General features: G+C 45.5%; 1 protein-coding gene across 3 annotated transcripts in view; it reads left to right on the top strand.

Moving 5' to 3' along the window:
- SACM1L (SAC1 like phosphatidylinositide phosphatase) overlaps positions 1-24,355 on the top strand; it is a 449,760-nt gene that overhangs the window by 189,234 nt on the left and 236,171 nt on the right. For all 3 annotated transcript variants that reach the window (XM_073549855.1, XM_073549857.1, XM_073549856.1), the window contains 4 exons: positions 880-939; positions 16,819-16,852; positions 22,353-22,454; positions 23,678-23,763. In XM_073549855.1, the coding sequence (XP_073405956.1) occupies positions 880-939; positions 16,819-16,852; positions 22,353-22,454; positions 23,678-23,763 (282 nt within the window). The remainder of the gene's footprint in view (positions 1-879; positions 940-16,818; positions 16,853-22,352; positions 22,455-23,677; positions 23,764-24,355) is intronic.

Genomic DNA, 24,355 nt, shown 5'->3' with positions numbered 1-24,355 from the left:
CAAAAAAATCCACAGGGCCATAATAGGTGTATATAAAGTAGATGCCGGCAGCTTACCAAGTGGTGCACAGAAGACCAAATCCAGAGGGCGATTTTTTTGCTTACATAACTTACCGCCATTACCGGTAGCACTGCATTTATTATCTTGTTTGGCATGATCACCCCCCTTTTCATAGTTTATGTGCCTTTTTTTGCCAAATTACTTGTTATCGGCGGTTCTGCTTGATATGCAACATCAATGTACTGCATGTGTTGCTGTGATCATGGTTATGTTGGTGCATAGCCATGTACTTCCCTTTCCCTGGTCTGTCCTGTTCGTGTCTCATGATTTTTGCAATTTTGCTATTTACATGTTATTTGTCTGTGCATGTGCCAAATTAAAACTTTTGCACTTTTTTTTTACTTACTTCTGAATCCATTACTCCTTTTTTTTTTCTCTTTGCCTAAAGTCTTGCCTGGTAGTCAAACCAGTCTCCATCACTGATTAGCAGCTTTGTCATTATACAATGTTCACAGAAAGCAGTGATGTAGAGGGGGCTATACACAGCTGAATATCTGAGCTCTACTAGATCTGCAGCAGAGAAAACTGTGATTTTATAATAATGGCAGCACCCAGGAAGCTAAGTGATACATTGCTGGAATCTGGGTCTCTTTCCCTACTTCTTGCTGCTGTCTGATTACATTCTAAAAACAAGCTGACAAATTCCATTTAGCACAACATAAAGAACCCAGGCATCTTTGCTTTTTTTATGAACATATAAGTATGTGGATAAGTCGAATTGACAGTAAATGTTTTGTTTCTTATTCTTTGAATTGACTACTTTCTTGTGCTCACAATATTCATATTCTCTTCTGTTGATTTTTATTTTTTTTCCTTCAGGCTGATCAAAGATTTGTATGGAATGGTCATTTACTAAGAGAATTTTCTGCCCAACCTGAGGTAAAAGTTCTTGGCAATTTTTTGGGAGTATTGCAGGAGACATCCATGCAAGACAAAATGATCTCTAATTTCACAATTCCCTAGTTGCATATAAATGTAACTAGTGAGCTTTACAAGTGGTAGCATACAACTGTTGCATATATCTAATAAGGTTTTTAAATTAGAGTTTTTCTAAAACCTCAGAAATCCTATTAGAACTTCTGCTATAAGGCCCCATGATTTCCATGTACACCCCTGTCACAAAGTTTACTGTATATACTTGAGTATAAGCCGACCAGAGTATAACCGACACCCCCCCCCCTAATTTTGCCACAAAAAAAAAACTGGGAAAACTTATTGACTTGCGTATAATCCAACGGTGGGAAATGGTAAATTATAAAAATAGATATCCATAAAATTAATTGAGACATCAGTAGGTGAAATGTTTTTGAATATCCATATTGAATCAGGAGCTCCACACAATGCTCCATACAGTTCATGATAGGCCCCATAAGATGCTCCATACAAAATACACCTCATATAATGCTCCATATGGTTCATGATGGGCCCCATAAGATGCTCCATAAAGTTCATGATGGGCCCCATAAGATGCTCCATACACAAATGTGTTAGCATGGCTGGTCTGGAGCTGGAATCTCTAGGAGTGGACCCCATGGGCCGTGGCACCGAGGGACCCCGGGCGAGCTGCCTGGTGGAACCGACCCCTATACAGGGACCGTTAGGAGCAGGCCCAGGGGTTCGAGTACCACGATAGCCGGTACCGAGAGGGGCGGCTCAGGATGGACTGGAGTAGGACTGTGGGACTGAAGTGTAGATGACAAGACAGAGCTGGAACACAGGAGACAGGAATAGAGCAAGACAGTAGACTGGAACGTGGAGGGATGGCTGGAGCAGAACAGGAGACAGGATTAGAGGAGGATGGAAGGACTGTAGCAGGATGGAACTGGAACACCGGAGGCAGGACTGGAGTAGGACGGAAGGACTGGAGCAGGATGGAACAGGAGCACCGGAGGCAGGACTGGAGTAGGATGGAAGGACTGGAACAGGAACATCGGAGGCAGGACTGGAGCAGGATGGAACAGGCACATCGGAGGCAGGACTGGAGCAGGATGGAACAGGAACATCGGAGGCAGGACTGGAGTAGGATGGCAGGACTGGAGCAGGATGGAACAGGAACACTGGAGGCAGGACTAGAGCAGGATGGAACAGGAACACCGGAAGCAGGGCTGGAGTAGGACGGCAGGACTGGAGCAGTATGGAACAGGAACACCGGAGGCAGGACTGGAGTACAGCAGGGGACACGGATAGCCGGACTGAGAGGCTGCTGCAGGGAACACACGAGAACGGGACTGTGAGACTGCAGAGAACACACGAAGAAGCGAGGCCCAGTGTGCTAGGAAACAACGATCAGGCGCCTCCCTCAGGGGGAAGCAGCCTGATATGCCCCTGTCTGGTCTGCCATTGATCAGGGGGTGCTTCCGGCTCAGGGCATAGCCGGAACACAAGAAGCAGAAGGGAGGACCGTCCTATGGCGCATGCGCATTGCATGCAAAGACGCCGTTGGTCGCGTGCCTGTCAGAGGTGACCGCCGTGGCTGTCGGGCGGCGAGGTGCTGCGGCATGGGAGCGAGATTTAAAAAAAAATGACATACTCACCTCTCGTCGCTGCCTGCTGCTCCTCAGCATCACCGGCTCTCTGCAGTGACTGTTCAGGCAGAGGGCGCGCACTAAACACGTCATCGCACCCTCTGACCTGAACGTCACAGCCAGAGGACCCAGGAGACAGCTCAGCGTTGGAACAGGGACAGGTGAATATGGCATGGCTCACCCTCCCCAGTCCTGCTCACCCTCCTGGCGTCTGCATATCAGGCTCTGCTACATCTCATTCCCGGCATCTGTATCTCTCTTCCTGTCTTCCTTCCTGTGCTGAGCGGTCAGAGATACCACTCATTAAAGTAATGAATATACGCTCCACCCCCATGGGAGTGGAGACGCGTCCACATATTCATTACTTTAATGAGCGATGTCACATGACCACACAGGAAGAAGACAAGAAGAGAGAAGCAGTCGCCGTGACTGAGATGTAGCAGAGCTGGATATGCAGACACCAGGAGGGTGAGTATATGTCTTCTGCTCCCCTCCCCCGCCAGCTTTCTGGCGTATGACTCGTGTATAAGTCGAAAGGGGCGTTTTCAGCACAAAAAATGTGCTGAAAATCTTGGCTTATACACGAGTATATACGGTATATCAAACTATCCTGCAGCCAGCAGTAAACAATGCAGTGCAAGGTAAATGGTGCAATGGTTTTAATGAAAATTAATTGCTAAAATTCATTTTAGAACAAAAGAGGAAAAAAAAAGCCCTAATGTAAATCTTTTAAGCCAGAAGTTATTTATGAAGGTAAAATACAGATGTATTGGTTTAAAGGAGCAGTCATGTGCCCTGAGTCATCTGTAGGATCTCAATGTGTAGATCAGATTACTGTATCTAAGCCCAGACCTGTGTATCTATTCCCATTATGCACGATACACCACACTGAGCCCTGTATCTAGATATGTGGAGTGTATGATGTGCTGAGATTAGATTCACAGAATGTAAAATGCTGGGATTAATCACAGCACGTGATACACACCACGTATTCAACACCAGGGTATTTGCACACGATCAGGAATGGCTCAGTTTTTGTTCAGGATTTGCCGCAGGTGAAATCTGCACCAAATTTGCATCTGAGGTCACTGACAGGTAACCTGCGTTTTTTGCATGCGTTTTTTCCACGTGCGTTTTTATGTCACTTGAAATAAAGCTAATTGAAAGTTGGCTTCTGGGAAGGAACAAAAAGTGATTTCCTGTTTGCAGATATATTGGGGTATGTGGACCAAGGGGAGAGAGAGACCAAACAATAAATGGTATGCACACCTGAATAAATTTTAAATAGAAAAATCACAATATATTTATTTGGAAAAGCAAGACACACAAATTATGTTAAAATCATTTAAAAACAAAAACATGTACAATATCATAATACAACACCCCTGAACCAAAATTCATATATAGCAATACCACAATCCCTCATAGGGTACAATGCCGGTACATGAAAAATACATGTGTAAAACCATGCTCTTGAAGTCAAGCAATAGTCATGATATGGTCAAAACATGAAAAAACCACACATGTTGGGATATCTAGAAATGGCTGTTATGAAAGAAATTTACCCTAAAATGATGAAAACCCATGGATATCATGTATAGCAGGGACAAATGACCCATGCACACTGCAAGAGAGAGGTGATGAGTACCATCAATATGGACACCAAACCGCATGGTAGCCAGCAGTCCTCTCTCTCCCTCTCTATCTGACCTCCTGGTAGGTGCCCCCTAGAAAGAATATGGGGAAGTCAAAGCACAGAGTTTGTGCTCTATGCGGGCAGGATCTGGACAGTCCATGGCCCACAAAATTATGCCAGCCGTGTATCAGTGACACGGTGGCCAATGAGACCCCTGACTTTTCTTCCACCCTGAGGGAAACCTCAAGAAGGGATAGAGCTGAAGTATGTCCTTCACCGTCAATGTCATCGGATGAGGGAGTTCTGAGGGATACTTCGGATTCCTCTTCATCAGAGGCTTACTCGGGCCTGGGTTACTGCTTTCCTCTGGAGGAGGTGGACAATTTAGTGAAGGTGGTAAGGTCCACAATGGGACTGGTGGACCAGAGACCTAAGAAATCTATCCAAGATGTTATGTTTAGCACCCTAGATAAAAAAAGCATAGTGTGTTTCCTATGAACGAGAAATTGCAGAGTCTCATCAGTAGAGTGGGGAAAAAACGGGTAGGAAAGGCCCCCTACCGTCCTCCTTCAAAAGAAAGTATCCCTTTGAGGAGGAGACCTCCTCATCCTGGAGTAAAGCTCCCAAGTTGGACGTTGCCATATCTAATGCCTTAAAAACCTTATCCCTCCCCTTTGAGGACTCAGGACTATTAGGGTGAGTGCACACGCTGCGGATTCACCTGCGGATTTTTCCACGCGGATTTGCAGGTAAAACCTCAGGTAAAGTGACCTGCAGTTTTCCTGCGGATTTGCCAGTGGTTTTCCACTGCGGATTGACACCTGGACAATGGAACAGGTGTCAAACCGCTGCGGAATCCGCAGAAAGAATTGACATGCTGCGGATTTAAAACCTCAGCAAATCCGCGTGGAAAATCAGCAGCATGTGCACATACCCTTAAAGGGAACCTGTCACCAGTTTTTGAGCCTATGAACAACTGCCACCACCTTTAACTGCTCCTGCACTGCATTCCGCAAATGTGTCTGTCCGCTTTTGACTCCCCCTGTATGCCCCCCAAAATACCATTTGATATGCTCCCGCGCTGTATGTAAATAAGAGTGGTCCGGTCAGATGGGCAGCTTTGCTGCGGCGTACGTCCCTCCTCTTTGCTCCTAATCGCATCCTCCTGCTTTAATTGATATGATGCGTCATCCACATAGCAAACCTAGAGCTCGCGTCTGCGCAGTAGCCTCACAGGACCGCGCAGGCGCACTCTGCTCTGCCCTAATGTGAACAGAGCATAAAATAGCAATGTGCAAGCACATAGTTGTGATTTATGTGAATGGTGAACCAGATCTTGTGCCTGTGCAGTAGCCTCATTCAAATGACGTTGCAATGCACTTTCACAGTGCTGTTTAATGCTCTGCTCACAGTAGGGCAGAGCAGAGTGTGCCTGCGTGGTCCTGAAAAGCTACTGCGCAGGCGGGAGCTCTAGGTTTTCTATGTGGATGACGAATCATATCAATTAAAGCAGGAGGACGCGATGTCGCATGTCTCTGAAAATGAACTTTTTGCATTCACATTTAGATTTCTTCCCTCAAAATCTTGGAGATGTAAGGCTAGTTTCACACTAGCGTTTTTGAGCGCAGCGACGGCCTGCGCACGGCCGCCGCTAAGCCCCGCCCCCTGCCGCGCCTCCACCGGTAGCTCCGCCTACCGGCGCATGACGTTGCTTGCGCCCTGCGTCCCCTATCTTTATCACTGGGGGCGCAGGCCGTGCGCAGTATGCGTTTGGCGGTGCATGCGCCTTTTTGACGGTGCGCCGGCGCAACCAAACTGCAGCAGGTTGCGTTTGGCGCAGGTCGGCGCACCGTCAAAAGGACGCATGCGCTGCCAAACGCATACTGCGCACGGCCTGCGCCCCCAGTGATAGAGAGGGGATGCAGGGCGCATGCAGCGTCATGCGTCGGTAGGCGGAGCTACCGGCGGAGGCGCGGCAGGGGGCGGGACTTAGCGGCGGCCATGCGCAGGCCGTTGCTGCGCTCAAAAACGCTAGTGTGAAACTAGCCTTAGCGATGAACAAGGTGAGCGGTTTCACCAGGACATTAAACTAATGGAACACCATTACCAGGGTTTTTGGAATGACTCAGTGATGGCAGATTACCGTTGGATGTCATATAGGGACAACCCTGAAAAATTGTATCAACGGCAGTCTAATGTCAAGCACTTTTAATTTCTGCTCATATTTTAGTTTATATTTTGCATGTAAAATTATTTTGGTTCAATAAACTGTTTAGTAAGGTGAAGCATTTTTTGTCTGATATGTAGATTACTGTTTTCTTAATGTCGCCAGTATATTTCCCATACATTATCATAATGATGCTGCTCCATGGAAATTTTACATGCTACAGAAAAACTATATACCGTATTTTTTGCTTTATAAGACCCACTTTTAAAATCCCCCAAAATTAGGGGGAAAATGGGGGTGCGTCTTACAAACCGAACACTGTTCTTACTGATGCTTCGGGCCCAGAGATGAGGATGTTACGGTGGTAATGCGGTGGTACGGCGACGAGCGGTGGCCCTGCAGTGGCGGCATATGGCGGCCACCATTCTTCTGAGGTCCAGCTTCTCGGAGAAAATGAAGCAAAGCAGAGATCTGCATCAGTGCCTGCCTCTACGCGATGTCTCCAGGAAAACGGATGCTGCCCAGGCACGGATGGAGCTCTCGGCCCAGCCTCGATGTCACCGCTGTTCAGTGATACTGCGCTCGCAGCTGTTAATTCACAAGTGGATTTCAGCCGGGACGGCTGCAACTTGGCACCGTCCAGGTTGAAAACTTTATTCCCCAGACATTGATTACGGGGTGGGAATTAACGACGGAGAGGTATGGTATATTGTTGTTTTTTTATTTTTCTTTTATTGCAGTTGAACGATCGCTTTGGTGGAATTAGGAGTTTTAAATAAAATTGGAAAACTGTGTTTAGTCTTATTTCAAATAAAGGACTTTATTCTTGCTGTGTCTTTATTTACCATACAACTATAGGATTAGAAATGGATAGGTGTCTTAGACGCCTCTCCATTATTAGGCTATGTGCCCACGTAGCGTTTTTCATGCAGAATATTCCTGAGCGGAAATGCACACCCTCTTCCCGGGAAAAACGCATGCGTTTTATGAAGCGCTTTTGTAAGCGTTTTTGACGCTTTTGTTAAGCGTTTTAGCATGCGTTTTCCTATGCGTTTTTGCAATACAATTGAATGTATGCGGAAATGCGTGCATTTCGGCAAAATTAATGAACATGCTGCGTTTTTTTCTGCTAAGGCTGTGGGCACACGTAGCGTTTTAAAACGCTCACTAAAAACCGCACTCCTTCCCAGAAATCTTGCGGTTTTTTTCCGCGCGATTTCACCGCAATTTTACCGCGATTATGATCGCGATTTTGCCGCGATTTTCACGTGCGATATTCAAGCACTTTCCAAGCGATTTTAAGCATCGCTTGAAAAGTGATTGACAGGTTGGTCACACTCGTCAAACATAGTGTTTGACAAGTGTGACCAGGTTTTTACTATTGAGGCCGCCTATGCGGCTTCAATAGTAAAAGATAGGATGTTAAAATGCTAAAAAAAATAAAAAAAATCGGTGTATATTTACCTTCCGGCGTCCCGCGCTGCATTCCCGGGCCTCAGCGTTCCCAGTAATGCCTTGCGAGACCTGTGATGACGTAGTCTCGCGTTGCTATAGCGATCTCGCGAGACCACGTCATTACAGGGCCTTGCTGCAAGGCACTACTGGGAATGCTGAGGCCGGAAATGCAGCGCGGGACGCCGGAAGGTAAACATACCCCGATTTTTTTATTTTTTATTCTTTTTTTTACAGGGGTATGGTACCCAGGGCCTGGAGGACATTCTCCTCTCCTCCACACCGTGGGTACCAACCGCACATGAGACGCTTAACTTCCCGCATGGTGGGCATAGCCACATGCGGAAAGTAAGCGATTCTCATGCATTCCTATGGGTGCGGAATCGCGGCAATTCTTTGCGATTCCGCACAAAAGAATGAGCATGCTGCGATTTTTTTCCGCGATGCGATTCCGCCACGGAAAAAAGCGCAGCATTAGCACAGCATGTGCGGAATGCTATAGGAATGCATGGGGGGGCGTTCTGTACACGATTTTTAAGCGTTTTCGCTCCGAAAATCGCGGCAAAAAAGCTTAAAAATCGCTACGTGTGCACATAGCCTAAGCGTTTCCGCAGCGGAAAAAAATGCACCATTATCCATGTGCGGATTCCATTATGTTTCCATGGGATGCTTTTCTTAAGCGTTTCCGCAGCAGAAACGCTCGTCTAAAAGCGCTGCGGAAGCGCTTAAAAAAAAATGCAACGTGGGCACACAGCCTTAAGCTGTGGGCTTGATGTCACCAGACAATACAAAGGTGACATCAACCCCAAAAATATGAACCCCACTTGCCACCGCTACAGGGCAAGTGGGAAGAGCCTGGCAAAGCGCCAGAATTGGTGCATCTAATAGATGTGCATTTTCTGGGCAACTGCGGGCTGCTATTTTTAGGCTGGGGGCCTATAGCAATGGCCAATTACCATCCTGAGAATACCAGCACCCAGCAGTGAGCTTTAGCAAGGCTGGTTGTTAAAAACAGGGGGACCCCACGCCGGGTTTTTAAATTATTTAAATACCGTAATTTAAAACAAAAACAGCGTAGGGATTCCTGTATTCTTGATAACCAACCTTGCTGAAGCTGACAGCTGAGGGTTGCAGCCCCCAGCTGTGAGTTTTGCCTGGCTGGTTATAGAAAATATGAGGGAACTCACCCTGGGTATTTCATTAATTTACGGTATTTTGGTTATATCGAATGCAGTGGGTGAGGAATACCCCCATCTTCCGCTCCTGCTGTCACTGTTATTAGCGGCAGCAGGTGTAGGTTGATGGGAGTAATAGTCCAAAAAAACCCCACCTGCTGTCATTGTTCTGATTTGAATATAACTCTCATCATTCTCTGCTCGCACCGATCGCTGGCAGAGCAGGAGAGAATGTTGAGAGCCGTCTTCAGCACTCTACGCCGGGGAACAGCGCTTACTGTAGCGCTGCTTCTCTGGCACTGATGCGTGTCACACGAATGACATCCATGTGTGTTCTTCGTGTGCGGGACGTTGTCTACGGACATGTCTATGTATGTCAGCGTCTCAGGTATGTGTGAAAACTGTCACCACATATACCGGAGACACGAATGTGTGAAAGAGGTCTATAGCTGAGGAGGGAGAGAAGAGCGATTTTCCTCCTCCTCTGCAGGGATGGTTAGTGATTGATGGAGGGAACGGTTGTTGAACTGCCTCTACCAATCACATATTTGTCCCTGCACACTATTTAATGTTGAAACTACGGTACTCACAAGTCCGAGATCCTTTTAGGAAAGGTGAGCAAACAACCCCCATCATCCTTCAGAATATACTGCATCAATGGGTATATCCTAAAGGATGATGGAGGTTCTAGCCATATTTAGTGTAAATATTCACTGTAATGTCGTATCCAAAGTGTTTATTGCAAATGTGACTACCAGTTCCCTTATCTTTCAGAATACATCCATGTATACAGTAAGGCTGTGTGCACACGATGCAGATTTGCAGCGGTTCCGCAGCGGATTTTACCGCGCAGAAACGTTGCATATCTGCATTGTGATGTAGCCTTAAAATCAATGGAAAAAAAAAAACGCTGTGCAGACACTGCGGATTTTTCCGCGGTACAAAATCCGCAGCATGTTACTTCTTTTGTGCGGTTTTCCAGTGCCCTAGAAAGCAGTGCCCACATTCAGGGTTGGACTGGGCCTCCGGAGAACCGGAGGATTCTCCGGTGGGCCCAGGCACTGACACCTGCTGGCATATAGGACCAGCTGACTAGGGCCCCTGCTGCTCCAGGGGCCCCCAGCCAGTGGTGTGTTGCTAATAGCGGCACCCCAGCAGCTGCTATGGGGGGCCCCCGGTGCCAGCAGAGCAGCAGCGGGTGACAGAAAGTCAAAGCCTGTTCCCGCTGCTAAAGTGAAATGAATATTCACGCTTCCCCACACCCCCCTGGGCGTGGAGAGGAGTGACTATTAAGCGGGCAGTGTTTGCTGCAGGCTGCGGCTAACACCGCCCGCTATAAGGATCCGCAGACCAGGGCCCCCGCACCCCCCAGCCCATGGGGACAAAAGACAGGGGGAAGCGGCGTCAGCGTGGCCCCCCAGTGCGCTCCGCAATAATGGAAGAGAGAGCGTCACATGACGCTCCCTCGCCCATCATTACCCTCTTCCTCCGACACACAGTGGGTGCGCGATGATATCACTTCATCGCATCCCGGCTGTGTGACGGTCTGACTGCAGCGCAGCTCCTGACATTGGAGCAGAGCTGCCGTCAAAATCAGTGTGGGAGTGAGGAGGAGAGGTGAGTATAGGTTTTTTTTTTTTAAATTTTTATAGTGAGTCCTGGTTGCATGATTATGATACCCCGTATAGGGAGGGGACAGCATGACACCCCGCATGAGGGGCGGCATGATATACCCCGTATGAGGAGGGGGCAGCATGACACCCCATCTTGTAGATTGTGAGCCTTCGCGGGCAGGGTCCTCTCTCCTCCTGTACCAGTTATGACTTGTATTGTTTAACATTATTGTACTTGTTTTTATTATGTATACCCCTCCTTACATGTAAAGCGCCATGGAATAAATGGCGCTATAATAATAATATAAGGGAGCGCAGCATGATACCCTACCCTATGACGGGGGCTACATTATATTCTTTGGGAGGGCTGTATTATACCATATGAAGGGGGGCTACATTATTGAGAAAGAAAGAACAGAGAACGAACAGAGAGAGAGAGGAAAGAAAGAACAGAGAGAGGAAAAAAAAAGAAAAAACAGAGAAAGATTCTATAAAGATACTATAGCATCCCGGCTCCCATTGTAGTGCCCACCTGAGCCTCCTGGTGACGACATCCCAGAGTCCAAGGCGATCCCACTGTCGGTGGAGGACACGGTGATGGATCTGAAGCATTCCCTGAAGTGCCTCCATGGTTCCGTCACCATCTCCTCCTGGGACACCTTCTAGCACGTCACTTCCGGTGGAACGTCACGTGCAAATTTTAAAGTGCTCCTCGTGGCTCCGCCGTGTACTCCTGTGTAGGCAGGAAAAATAAACTCCCGGTCGGGGCAGTGGTGCAGACTCTATCAAAATTGGGACGGTTGGGAGGTATGAATGCTCCCCACGATACACATTGTACATGCATGGCTCCGCACACCTCATACACACACTGCTCCGCTCCGTACACCTCGCGCACACACCCAGCTCCACTCAGTACACACATGGCTTCACTCCGTAAACCTTGTACACATGAGGCTCTGCTCTGTACACCTTGTACAGACGCGGCCACGCTCTGTACACACATGGCTCCACTCCGTAAACCTTGTACACATGCGGCTTTGCTCCATACACCTTGTACAAACACGGCTCCACTCCTTACACCCCGTACACCTGGCTCTGCTCCACTCCGTACACCCCGTACACACGCGCCTCTGCTCCATACACGTGGCTCCACCCCGTACACACACGACTCAGCTCCGTATACTTTGTACACACAGGGCTCCGCTCCGCACACCTCGTACACACGGCTTTGCTCCACACACCTCGTACACGCACACATCCGCTCCGTACACCTCGTACACGCACACCTCTGCTCCGTACACCTCGTACACGCACACCTCCGCACACCTCGTACACGCACACCTCCGCTCCGTACACCTCGTACACGCACACCTCCGCTCCGTACACCTCGTACACGCACACCTCCGCTCCGTACACCTCGTACACCTCCGCTCCGTACACCTCGTACACCTCCGCTCCGTACACCTCGCACACGTCCGCTCCGTACACCTCGTACACGCACACGTCCGCTCCGTACACCTCGTACACGCACACGTCCGCTCCGTACACCTCGTACACGCACACGTCCGCTCCGTACACCTCGTACACGCACACGTCCGCTCCGTACACCTCGTACACGCACACGTCCGCTCCGTACACCTCGTACACGCACACGTCCGCTCCGTACACCTCGTACACGCACACGTCCGCTCCGTACACCTCGTACACGCACACGTCCGCTCCGTACACCTCGTACACGCACACGTCCGCTCCGTACACCTCGTACACGCACACGTCCGCTCCGTACACCTCGTACACGCACACGTCCGCTCCGTACACCTCGTACACGCACACGTCCGCTCCGTACACCTCGTACACGCACACGTCCGCTCCGTACACCTCGTACACGCACACGTCCGCTCCGTACACCTCGTACACGCACACGTCCGCTCCGTACACCTCGTACACGCACACGTCCGCTCCGTACACCTCGTACACGCACACGTCCGCTCCGTACACCTCGTACACGCACACGTCCGCTCCGTACACCTCGTACACGCACACGTCCGCTCCGTACACCTCGTACACGCACACGTCCGCTCCGTACACCTCGTACACGCACACGTCCGCTCCGTACACCTCGTACACGCACACGTCCGCTCCGTACACCTCGTACACGCACACGTCCGCTCCGTACACCTCGTACACGTCCGCTCCGTACACCTCGTACACGTCCGCTCCGTACACCTCGTACACGTCCGCTCCGTACACCTCGTACACGTCCGCTCCGTACACCTCGTACACGTCCGCTCCGTACACCTCGTACACGTCCGCTCCGTACACCTCGTACACGTCCGCTCCGTACACCTCGTACACGTCCGCTCCGTACACCTCGTACACGTCCGCTCCGTACACCTCGTACACGTCCGCTCCGTACACCTCGTACACGTCCGCTCCGTACACCTCGTACACGTCCGCTCCGTACACCTCGTACACGTCCGCTCCGTACACCTCGTACACGTCCGCTCCGTACACCTCGTACACGTCCGCTCCGTACACCTCGTACACGTCCGCTCCGTACACCTCGTACACGTCCGCTCCGTACACCTCGTACACGTCCGCTCCGTACACCTCGTACATGTCCGCTCCGTACACCTCGTACACGTCCGCTCCGTACACCTCGTACACGTCCGCTCCGTACACCTCGTACACGTCCGCTCCGTACACCTCGTACACGTCCGCTCCGTACACCTCGTACACGCACACGTCCGCTCCGTACACCTCGTACACGCACACGTCCGCTCCGTACACCTCGTACACGCACACGTCCGCTCCGTACACCTCGTACACGCACACGTCCGCTCCGTACACCTCGTACACGCACACGTCCGCTCCGTACACCTCGTACACGCACACGTCCGCTCTGTACACCTCGTACACGCACACGTCCGCTCCGTACACCTCGTACACAAGCGGCACTGCTACATCCACACTGTAAACCCCTCCTGACCCCACACCTAAACTTCCCCTCATCCAGCACCATGACAACCAGCTCTGCAGAGACCTGCATACACTTACACTGAGGGCCCTGATCATGTGACCCTTGACTCCTCCCCTCCTGTGACCTCATCACAAGTCCTGTGCACACAGAAGAGAAGAACATAGCGGCCGGGTGGCAGGGAGATGATCGATTCCTCCTGTTCTGCCGCAGATACAGTTAACGGGTGGGCCCCCTCAGAGCACGGGGCCCTGTGCTACTCCCCCCCTTCTGCCTCCCCCGGTAGCTACGCTACTGTGTGAGAGGGATCTGTGCACCTGCCCGACTCCTTCATTGACACTGCGTGCGCTCTCCACTACTGCAGTGCCAGTGTGCATGTACACACAGTCTTATTTCCAGTTTTGGCAGTACATAAAACAATGAGGAATGCGAAATAATGGTGCACGGTGAGCTTGATCACATTACGAGTGCACATAGCTTCCTTATTTGCAGTCTGAGAACAGACAAACTCTTTAGTATGACAAAAACACATGGACCATGCACACAGTGAGTAAGTGTGTATGACAGTATTCACACCACCAAAAGACTGAAAACACAGTGAAACAAACGTAAAAAAATACCCTGTTGTAAAAAAGTAACAGTAAGTAGCAAGTGCTAGTAAAAAGATAATTACAAAACGGTATTTAGTTGATACGTTTTTTTTTTCAAAAAATGTATACTAAGCCGCTCTACCAAACGTCAAGGTATACTCATCTCAGAGCAGTCCTAACCAATGTATTTAAAAAGCTGATCACGTGTATAGTACCTGCATAAGCAGGATTCAGGCAGGTAAGGTCCGATGTGGACACACTATGGAAGACTGCTTTTGTGTGCACGGCCCATAAGGAAGGGGTAGAACACTTCCCATCTTGCATGAACAAGAGACCAATCAGACAAAAACACATGGGCCATGCACATAGTGAAAAAGTCTGTATGACAGTATTCACACTACCAAAAGACTGAAAACACAGAAAAACATAGTAAAACAAATGTATAAAAAATACTCTGTTGTAAAGATGGGAAGGTTTCCACCCCTTCCTTATGGGCCGTGCAGACAAAAGCCGTCTTCCATAGCGTGTCCACATCGGACCTTACCTGCCTGAAACCTGCTTATGCATGTACTATACACATGATCAGGTTTTTAAATACATCGGTTAGGACTGCTCTGAGATGGGTATACCTTGACGTTTGGTAGAGTGGCTTAGTATAAATTTTTTGCAAAAAAACATATCCACTAAATACCCTGTTTTGTAATTATCTTTTTACTAGCACTTGCGGTTTACTGTTACTTTTTTACAACAGAGAATTTTTATACGTTTGTTTTACAGTGTTTTCAAACTCTTTAATATGTTTGCTTATCTATTGTTTTTTTTAGATTACATGTTAAAATGCATTAAAAAGTACAAAGTTTAGATGTACAACTTATAATAGAAGGCCATCATTGTGTACACGTTCAATATTCATAAATGTTATTGTAATTTATATTTCTTGTAAAACAACCAAGAAAAAGTGTGCGCTTGGATAAACTCAAATGTGGGTGGTACCAAAAAGGGGATGAGTAAGAATAAAGCTATTTAGGACGCTGTTTATCTGGCTGATAGCAGTGGTTTTCAAAGTAATAGTGGTAATAGTTAAAGGGCCTCGAATGGTCCCTAAAAGACTAAACTGTTAGCGCCTCAGAAATAGTTAATACAAGACAATCCCCTGTCGAGGGCTCTGCATAAAAGTCACAATACAAATGCAAATAAAGGATGCCTGTAATAATGCCACGCTGGAGTGCCATGTGTTACTTTTATCTGTATCTTTTACTGCAGTAATGATTTTTTGTAGCTGTACAGGTATCTCTCCCCAACTACTGAACTCACTTTAGTGTTGTTTGTGTTTTAGCCTTCTATAGGCTGCAGCTTTATACTATTATACTTGCAGACGCTGTAGTGTTAAGTATTACCTTTATTTACACTGCTTTTGGCATTATTACAGGCATCATTTATTTGCATTTGTATTGTGACTTTTATGCAGAGCCCTCGACCGGGGATTGTCTTGTATTAACTATTTCTGAGGCGCTAACAGTTTAGTCTTTTAGGGACCGTTTGAGGCCCTTTAACTATTACCGCTATTACTCTGAAAACCGCTGCTATCAGCCAGATAAACAGCTTTCTAAATAGCTTTATTCTTAAGGTACTGTCACACTTAGCGATGCATCAGCGATATGACGCTGTCAGGAACGCTGGTGCATCGCTAAGTGGTCGCTAGTGAGCTGCCACACAGGCAGATCTCACCAGCGACATCGCAGGGGTCGGTGGTCGATACTTACCTGTCAGACGAGGCCATCCTGACGTCCTCCCGCCCGCGTCCACGCGTCGCTCGTCTCCACAGCAGGGAGCCCAGCAGGAAGCTGACGAGAAACGGTCCAGGACGTTCTCACGCGATCAGCGATAATCAGCGGGGGAGCCGGTCGGAGGTAAGTATTAGACATAGCGATATCGCTAGCAATATCGCTATAACATCACAAAAACCAGTGAATTATAGCGATATTACTAGCGATATCGCTTAGTGTGACAGGCCCTTTACTTATCCCCTTTTTGGTACCACCCACATTTGAGTTTATCCAAGCGCACACTTTTTTTCTTGGTTGTTTTACAAGCATTCTTCTGACACTGCTGTGACGGGTGTCTTAGTGTTGCTGCTGGAATCAATCTCTCACATAAGCGCCACTGAATCTCCATTTATATGGGCAGCACGGTGGCTCAGTGGTTAGCGCTGCAGCCTTGCAGCGCTGGGGTCCTGGTTTCGAATCCCACCAAGGACAACATCTGCAAGGAGTTTGTATGTTCTCCCCGTGTTTGCGTGGGTTTCCTCCGGGCACTCCGGTTTCCTCCCACACTCCAAAGACATACTGATAGGGAATTCAGATTGTGAGCCCCACCGGGGACAGTGATGAAATGTGTGCAAACTGTAAAGCGCTGCGGAATATGTTAGCGCTATATAAAAATAAAGATTATTATTATTATTATAGAAATTATATTTCTATATATATTGGAAGTTCCTATAATTACTATTGCAGCTTCCTGCATGATCGATCATAATTGGCTGAGACATGCACTTAAGTTTTTATTAGTTCTTCCCTATTATGATTAATAATGATTAGTAATATGTTACTCTTTTCCCTTACAGATTCATAAATTTGCAGTTCCAGTCATTCATGGATGTATCTTTTGAAATTTAATCACTGAATATTGGGGTTTTAAGATTTTCTAACTTTTATAGGAGAAGCCGTTTTGAGTATTATCATTTGGTTACATACGCTTTTAATGCAATTTTCGGCAACTGTAGGAATATTTAGGTGGAAAGAAGTGAATGGCTGCATGTATCAAGGAGATTTCTTGCACAGCTTTTGAGCAAAATTGAATAAGACATTTTCCATTTACATTCTCGACTATTTTGACTATAAAAACTAGACCAAACACACTGATCAAAACCTGCGAATGTACTTGCATTTTTTTAAAGTTAATTTACCATAAGTACCACTCCAAGTTTTGTTATTCATTTAACCACCTTATTGGTATCAGTATTATATGTTCCTCATCTGTAGTAAAATGCTTAGCAGTGGCCATCTTCTACTGTTGCTCGCGCTGCTCCAGTCACTATATTCCCTCCAAGTAAAATTATCACTATACTCACCTCTATCCTGTGTGGGTGCCATTCTAGCAGTGTTGTCACTGTCTCTTCCAGGGCTCATTTGACATTGTGCCACGTGAGTCCTGCAGCAATTCAGCTGCGCTTCACTCTTCCCTTATTTTGACAAATCTGACATCCGAAGTAAGAGAAAGTTGAGTCTTTTCTCTGACTTCATACGGATGTGAGATTTATCCCAAATGGAGAGAGTCCGAAGAGAACGCTGATTGTCTGCGGGGCTCACCAAAGCGTAATGGTCATACGAGCCCTGCTAGAGCCAGTGTTGACACTGTTGGAATGACACCGGAGATGAGAAGGGCTGGTATTATTTTACTTAGGAGGAACATAACTGAAAAGTGGTTGTTTGAGTAGTGAACAACCCTTTTAACCACTTACCAATATGACGTATACCGATGGGTTGCCATAACAGCCAGGGGTTGTGTTGAAGACCCCTGTGCCTGTCGTCATAATTCTCCTATGAATGCCAGCATTTAGCTGGTGTTCATAGAAGATAGTGATTTTCTCTATACATAGCAGTGCCGAATCAATGCTATGTATAGCACAAGTGATCTTCAAGTCCCCTTAGAGGAGTATTAAATACACTAAAAAGTAAAATAAAAAATCTGGAAAAAAAGGTGAGTTCAAATCACCCCCCTTTTGTCCCATTAAAATCAAACCAACTAAAAAAATAAAAATACAGATTTGGTATTGCTGCGTTCAAAAAAAAGTCCGATCTATCAAAATATTACCGTATATATTCGAGTACAAGCCGACCAGAGTATAATCCGAAGCACCTAATTTTGCCATGGAAAACTGCGTAAGCTTATTGATTCGAATACAAGCCGGGTATACATTATCCCCTCATCTCTGTCCTGGTATGCGTGGCTCCTCCCGTCCTTTCCTAGTATGCGAGGCTCCCCCGCCGCTGTTCTGGTATGTGTGGCTTCCCCCGTAGCTGTCCTGGTATGCGTAGCTTCCCCTCTCCCATCCTGGTATGCATGCTTCCTATTACAAAGATAAAAACAAGCAAACATCCTACTCACCCTCCAGTGTATCCTTGCAGTACCTCGTTCCGGCTTCCAGTAGCTTTTTCTGTGCTGAGCGATCACGTGGTACCGCTCATTAAGGTAATGAATATGCACTCCACGCCTATGGGACTGGAGATGCGTGCATACTCATTACCTTAATTAGCAGTTTCAACGTGATCACTCAGCACAGGAAGTGCTGCTGGAAGCCGGCACCAACGAGGTGCTGTGAGGGCGCCAGGACCAACGAGATGCAAGGCACCCTGGAGAGTGAGTATGATGTCTTCTGGAAGCCGGCGTCTGCAGCTGTCACTGTGCGTGCTATTTGAGAAATGAATATTAATTTCTCTTTAGTAGCGGCACAGGCTGTAGCCACAGCTGCTGGCTCCTGCCTCTGTCACTCATTGCTCCCCCTCCCCGACTGGCCCTCTGGTTAATTGCTTCGTGTACAAGCCGAGGGGGGCGTTTTCTGATTATACACGAGTATGTACAGTAAATAAATTAATCCGATTTGTAGTTCATTGGCCCGGCTGGGAACACAGCCTCAGTGCCAGCTGTGACCTCTATGAGCTCATTCATCAGTAGTTCTCAGCCTGGACGGTCGCATCTTCACACTGTCCTGGTTGAAAACTATATATCCCCAGAAATGGATTACAGTGTGGGACAGAATGATGGACAGGTGAGGGATATTGTTGTTTTTTGTTTTTTTTTTTTGTTTTATTACAGGAGACAAGGGATTCAATGGAATGGGCGTTAGTTGAGTATAACCGGGTTTGTTATTTTTAAATAAAGTAAAAATGTGTTTTTGTTTTTATTTCAAATAAAAGACTTTATTCTTGCTGTGCATTTATTGACAATATAGCTATAAGATTAGTAATGGATAGGTATCTTATAGATGCTTTTGCATTACTAATCTGTCGACTTGATGTCACCAGACAATACAAAGGAGCTCATCTAATGGCTGTGCCTTTTCTGGGCGGCTGCAGGTTACTATTTTTAGGCTGGGGGAGGGCCAATATACAATAGACATGGCCCCTTACCAGTCTGAGAATACCAGCCCCCAACTGTCTGCTTTAGCAAGGCTGGTTTGTCAAAAATGGGTGGGACCCCATGCTGTTTATTTTTTTTTATTATTTAAAAAAAAAAAAAACAGCATGGGGACCCCTCTATTCTTAATAACCAACCTTGCTGAAGCTGTGAGGCTGGCTATCAAAAATGCAGGAGAACCCACACGGGTTTTTTAAAAAAATTATTTAGAGTGCGGGCATCGGCTGATGAATACTCTCAACAGCTGATCCTGCTTTCACTGTTAGTGGCAGCAGGTGTCGGCTTTTTCTAGCTGTAGTCCCATCAGCCGACACCAGTGACCGGAGTTGAACTTTATACCTCTGATCACCGCTGCGGGCTCACACTGTCTTTTGACAGCATGGGAATCGTGGCGGTCTGACCGTTGGTGATGATTTTACCGCCGATCAGAAGCCGTGTTCAGGCACCCTATTCAAGTGACTGGTCTTCGGGTCCGGGTATTGTTCTGGCACCTGGACCCGATCTTTTTTTTTTTTTTAACGTGTTCTGCTGAACCTGCCTTATCCGAACATCCAGGTGTCCGCCCATTTCTACCTATGAGAGCCTCGTTCTGCGTCTGCTAAACTGGTATTGAGAAATGACTTCCTGGCTACTTAGCAAATATAGGATTGATTCGGCCAGTCACAACTGCGGGCACATGGTGCAAAAAAGGATCGGAGTGGCGCTAGGAACAGCAGAAGATGGTGAACATTAAGTATTTTGCTACACCCAGATAACGACCGTTTCTTATTCAACCAATTGTGCTTAGCAGATTAGTGCTTAATCCCTTATTGACCACCACTACGACTTAAAACTGACCAGCAATTATAAGAGAATAGCATCCTCCGACGGGTGACGATTCAGCAGCTGTATACTATAGCTGACAACTTGCTGCATCAGCCATGATTATTGTTGGCACCGACCATGACCTTTTAATCCCTTAAATACTGCTGTAAATAGTGACTACGGCATCTAGATGATAGAGTGTGGGGGCTCCCTCTTTATTCCTATCGGCACCCTGAGATCTTGATCGTGTTGTCCTGATGTTTGCGATGGCAATTCATGTCTGAATAACGGCCGTAAAGTCATCCAGCTATAGTGACCTGTTCTGAAGTTAAAAACATTTAGGTGTTAAAAATTTTTCATTCCTGCCATGTCACTTTGCATTAATTCCTGAAAAGCACCTAATAAATAATAATTAATAAACTACCTGACAGCAGTTTTGAATACGTTAAGGTGTGCTGTTTTTAATATGGTATCACTATTGGGGGATTCCAATTTATAGGACCCCCAAAGTCACTTCAAAACTGAATTGGCCCCTAAAAAAATAAGTTTTGTAAATTTCCTTACAAAAAAATGAAAATTACTGCCACATTTTTAAGCCTTTTAAATTGTTAATAAAATAAATCAACATTTCACAAATGGTGCTCATGTAAAGCAGACATGAGGGAAATGTTATTGTGTTTGTGTTGTATGACTATCTGGATTAAAGGGATAATCATTCAAAGTTTAATAATTGCTAATTTTTTACAAATTTTGTCAAATATCTGATATTTTTATAAATAAACACAACATATCAACTTAAGGTTACCATTATCATAAAGTACAATGTCCCATGAAAAAGTCCCCAAAAAATGGGATATGTTAAAGCGTTCCAGAGTTATTGTTACATAAAGTGACAATGTTCAGACTTAATAAATTTGACCTGATCATTAAGTAGTTAACGTTTACAGGAAGCATGAATAGAAGAGAAAGAGAAAGCTATCGGCATGTAACTGGAAATGTGCAAATACATACTGTATAATCGGTCATTCCTTGACTGTGGAAGAGAGCAGGATATTAAGTGTGTACATTACTTTCTTGGACCTCATTCAGACAACTGTGTTGTATGCCCATATTCTATCAGTGTTTATCACTAATACAACATGTACTCCTTATAGTCTATTGAGCTGTTCACATGTTTTGTGTATTTATTTTTTTTCATAGACGGTGTGTCCGTGAAAAACTTAGAGATATGTCTGTCTTTTTTTTCTGGCAGAACAGATGAAAATTAACAATAAAAGTTCTATGGGTCTGTGACAAAGTCACTGGTAAAGTGCTAGAGGGGAGATATGTGCCACTACGCTTAATGGATCAGTGATCTAAAACCCAGAGTTTTATTCTCCAGCACACCAAGTGCCGTGAGGAGTTAAGCTAATTTATATAATGGGCTGGCTTTTATGTGGACATCCATAGAAGCAGGTGGGTTATGTGGACATCCATAGAGCCGGTGGGAGGATGTCCACCTTACCTCAACCCCAGGGTGTGGCCTGGGGCTTAAATAGCTGGGTTCTAGAGGCAGTCTTGGTTCAGCAGGACTGTAGAAAGCATCTCCATTGGTTTGTGTCCTCAGGAGGAAAGACAAAACCTGTGGTGCTGCAGAGTGGGCAGCTCCCTGCAAATGTATGGACTGTGTACAGCATTTTTGTTTCCTTTGTTTTCCGGTTTTTGCCTGAAGGGTTGTGTTTTACTTTCCCCTTCTTCTGTTGGTTTATGCCACCATATAATAAATCAACTGAAGATTTAAAGTGAGTGTTCCTGTTTTCTACCTGTGTACCGCTGTGAGTTAAATTGCCTCAGGTCCTTGAAAAACATGTACAGCACACTGGGCAGCTGTTTTCTGTCCATGTTTAACATGGCATAGGATAGGAGAAGCTTTGTAATTTATCCATATGTGAAAAATACTAATGAAACACTTTGATACACAGATCCAAAACAACGATGACACCATATTTTTATGTATGTGAAAAACAGGGTGTCTGAATGAGACCTTGGGATTCCTGCTTTTACACTACATCACTAGTTTTCTTTGTGGTCTGGAAAACCCATTTAACACTCTTTTGTGTCATTTATTTAATGTTTCTGTATTTTGTATCAGCTTGTTTTTCTGACCTGTGTTTCTAGTTGTTGCCATACATTCCTGTTCTGTTAATGGAAAATACTTTGATTGGATTCTCATCTCTAGAAGAAGTTGCTTCCGAGCTGGTGTCAGATATTATGTTAGAGGTATTGAATTTATCTTCTTTTTGCTATTCCAAAAACAAAGTATCATGAAATTTTAGAGTCACTATGTGGTAATTAGTGTTCATAAATAAGTTGTTTCCACTTTTTGCCGCTTAATTTTTGACTTTGAAGAAACAGCATTTTTTTGTTAAGTCCCTTTTTTGTATTTGGGTATTAGTTTTTTTTTTTATGCTGAATATTTCAAAATGGCTCCCATGGTTTGTGAATTTTACGCAAAATCAATACGGTAATTCTCTTAATTTTTCTCTTTAAACTTTTTTGAAACTTTTTAGCGCACAGTTGCATTTTCTCCTAAAATGGCACAAAATTTTTGATAATATCTTTTCAGTTTAGGGACTGAAGTACATTTGACAAATTTCAGTAAAAAAAAAAAATTGAAAAATCAGCCAAAAACATCTGGAAACTCCACGCACACTGAATAAACTTTAAAATAGATGCAAATGGAAAACAGACAAAAAATGCCAAAAGCTAGAAAAAAAGAAAGTGCAAATGCAATAATGCATTAGACCCAAAGTGTTTAAATAAGGGAAAAAAAACATATAAATGCTGTATTTTTTGCATGCATGGCAATAGTTCACCTATTAACTTCAGTCCAAGAGTTAGTACGATTATGGTGATCCCAAATATATAGTATTTCTTTGCCTTGTTTTCCTACTTTTGTGCAATAAAATCCTTATTCTGAGAGCCATATTTTTTATCAACAGACCTGTATTAGGGCTATCTCTTTTATGGGTTGAGTTGACGTAACATTTTGAGCTACTTCCCCCCCCCCCCCCCCTTATTTTGTCATTAACTGCAAGGGTTAAAGAAACACTTGCAGCAAATCATTTAGCTCACATTGTGCCTGTAACGTAGTGTAGATGCATTAAAATATTGAGGTGTGGGGCGTTACCCAGTAAATGTGTAAGGGGTGAAAAATTTGTTTTGCATCTCTGTAAAATATGTCAAATTATAAATGATGTACACCAGTTTTGGCTTGAGAAATCAATTGTTGTAAGCTAGATTAGACAGTCTCAATATGGATCTGGATTATTATCCAGCATTAGCCAATATGATAGATTTGCTGTATTTTAAGACTGTATAGACTAAGTTTACAATGTCTGTCCATTGCACATAATTAGTAAGTCTTTCTCCGTGTTCTATACTAAAGAGGCTTTTTGCCGGTGTCTGCTTAAATTCCCTTTTTATTCTGCTTTATATTTTAGGTATAGATTCCGAGGGACATGCAGCAAACTTTGTGGAGACAGAGCAAATTGTATACTGTAATGGCGGAAAAGCCTCATTTGTGCAAGTGAGTTTACTTGTTAATATATTTTTTTATTGGCTTTTAAAATTCACACTTTTGGCCTGCATACAATATTGGAAAAGTGAAGCATCGACTATATTTACTATGAGCATTAAGAATAATTTCTTTCTGGGAAAATAAGAGCAGGTTAATTCAAAATAGGACATATTCAAAGATTGCAAACCATATTGTTGGAAATTTTCTTCACATAATAAAATTTTCCCCTTTCCCAGATCCACCCCAAACCAAAAAAGGGGGCCAAGGCCTTATGTAATTGACCACTAGAAATTGCAATTAGATTGAAACTATCCTCATCCCTGTTAGGGTAATTTATCAAATTTTGCATATCAATCATGGAGAGCTTTAGACTGTGTAGTTCTGGTGAATTATTAAAGAATCTGGAAGACCATGCGTCAGGGACATGCACAGGGGTTGGATGGGAAATTTGAGCCAAAGCAGCAATCACACAGCACTGGCGCTTAAGTTACAACTGTCTCTTCTTTAACATGCTTACCGCTGTATAAAGGCAGGAGGTAGCAGGGTTTTGTAAAAGAAAAAAAAAAAGGCTGATGTTTTCATATTAGGATCACATACACAT

The sequence above is a fragment of the Dendrobates tinctorius genome, unplaced genomic scaffold (genome assembly GCF_039654945.1).
Source record: "Dendrobates tinctorius isolate UK_male_01 unplaced genomic scaffold, ASM3965494v1 ptg000162l, whole genome shotgun sequence".
NCBI classification, from domain to species: Eukaryota; Metazoa; Chordata; class Amphibia; order Anura; family Dendrobatidae; genus Dendrobates; species Dendrobates tinctorius.
This window is presented reverse-complemented; position numbering and strand designations above follow the sequence as displayed.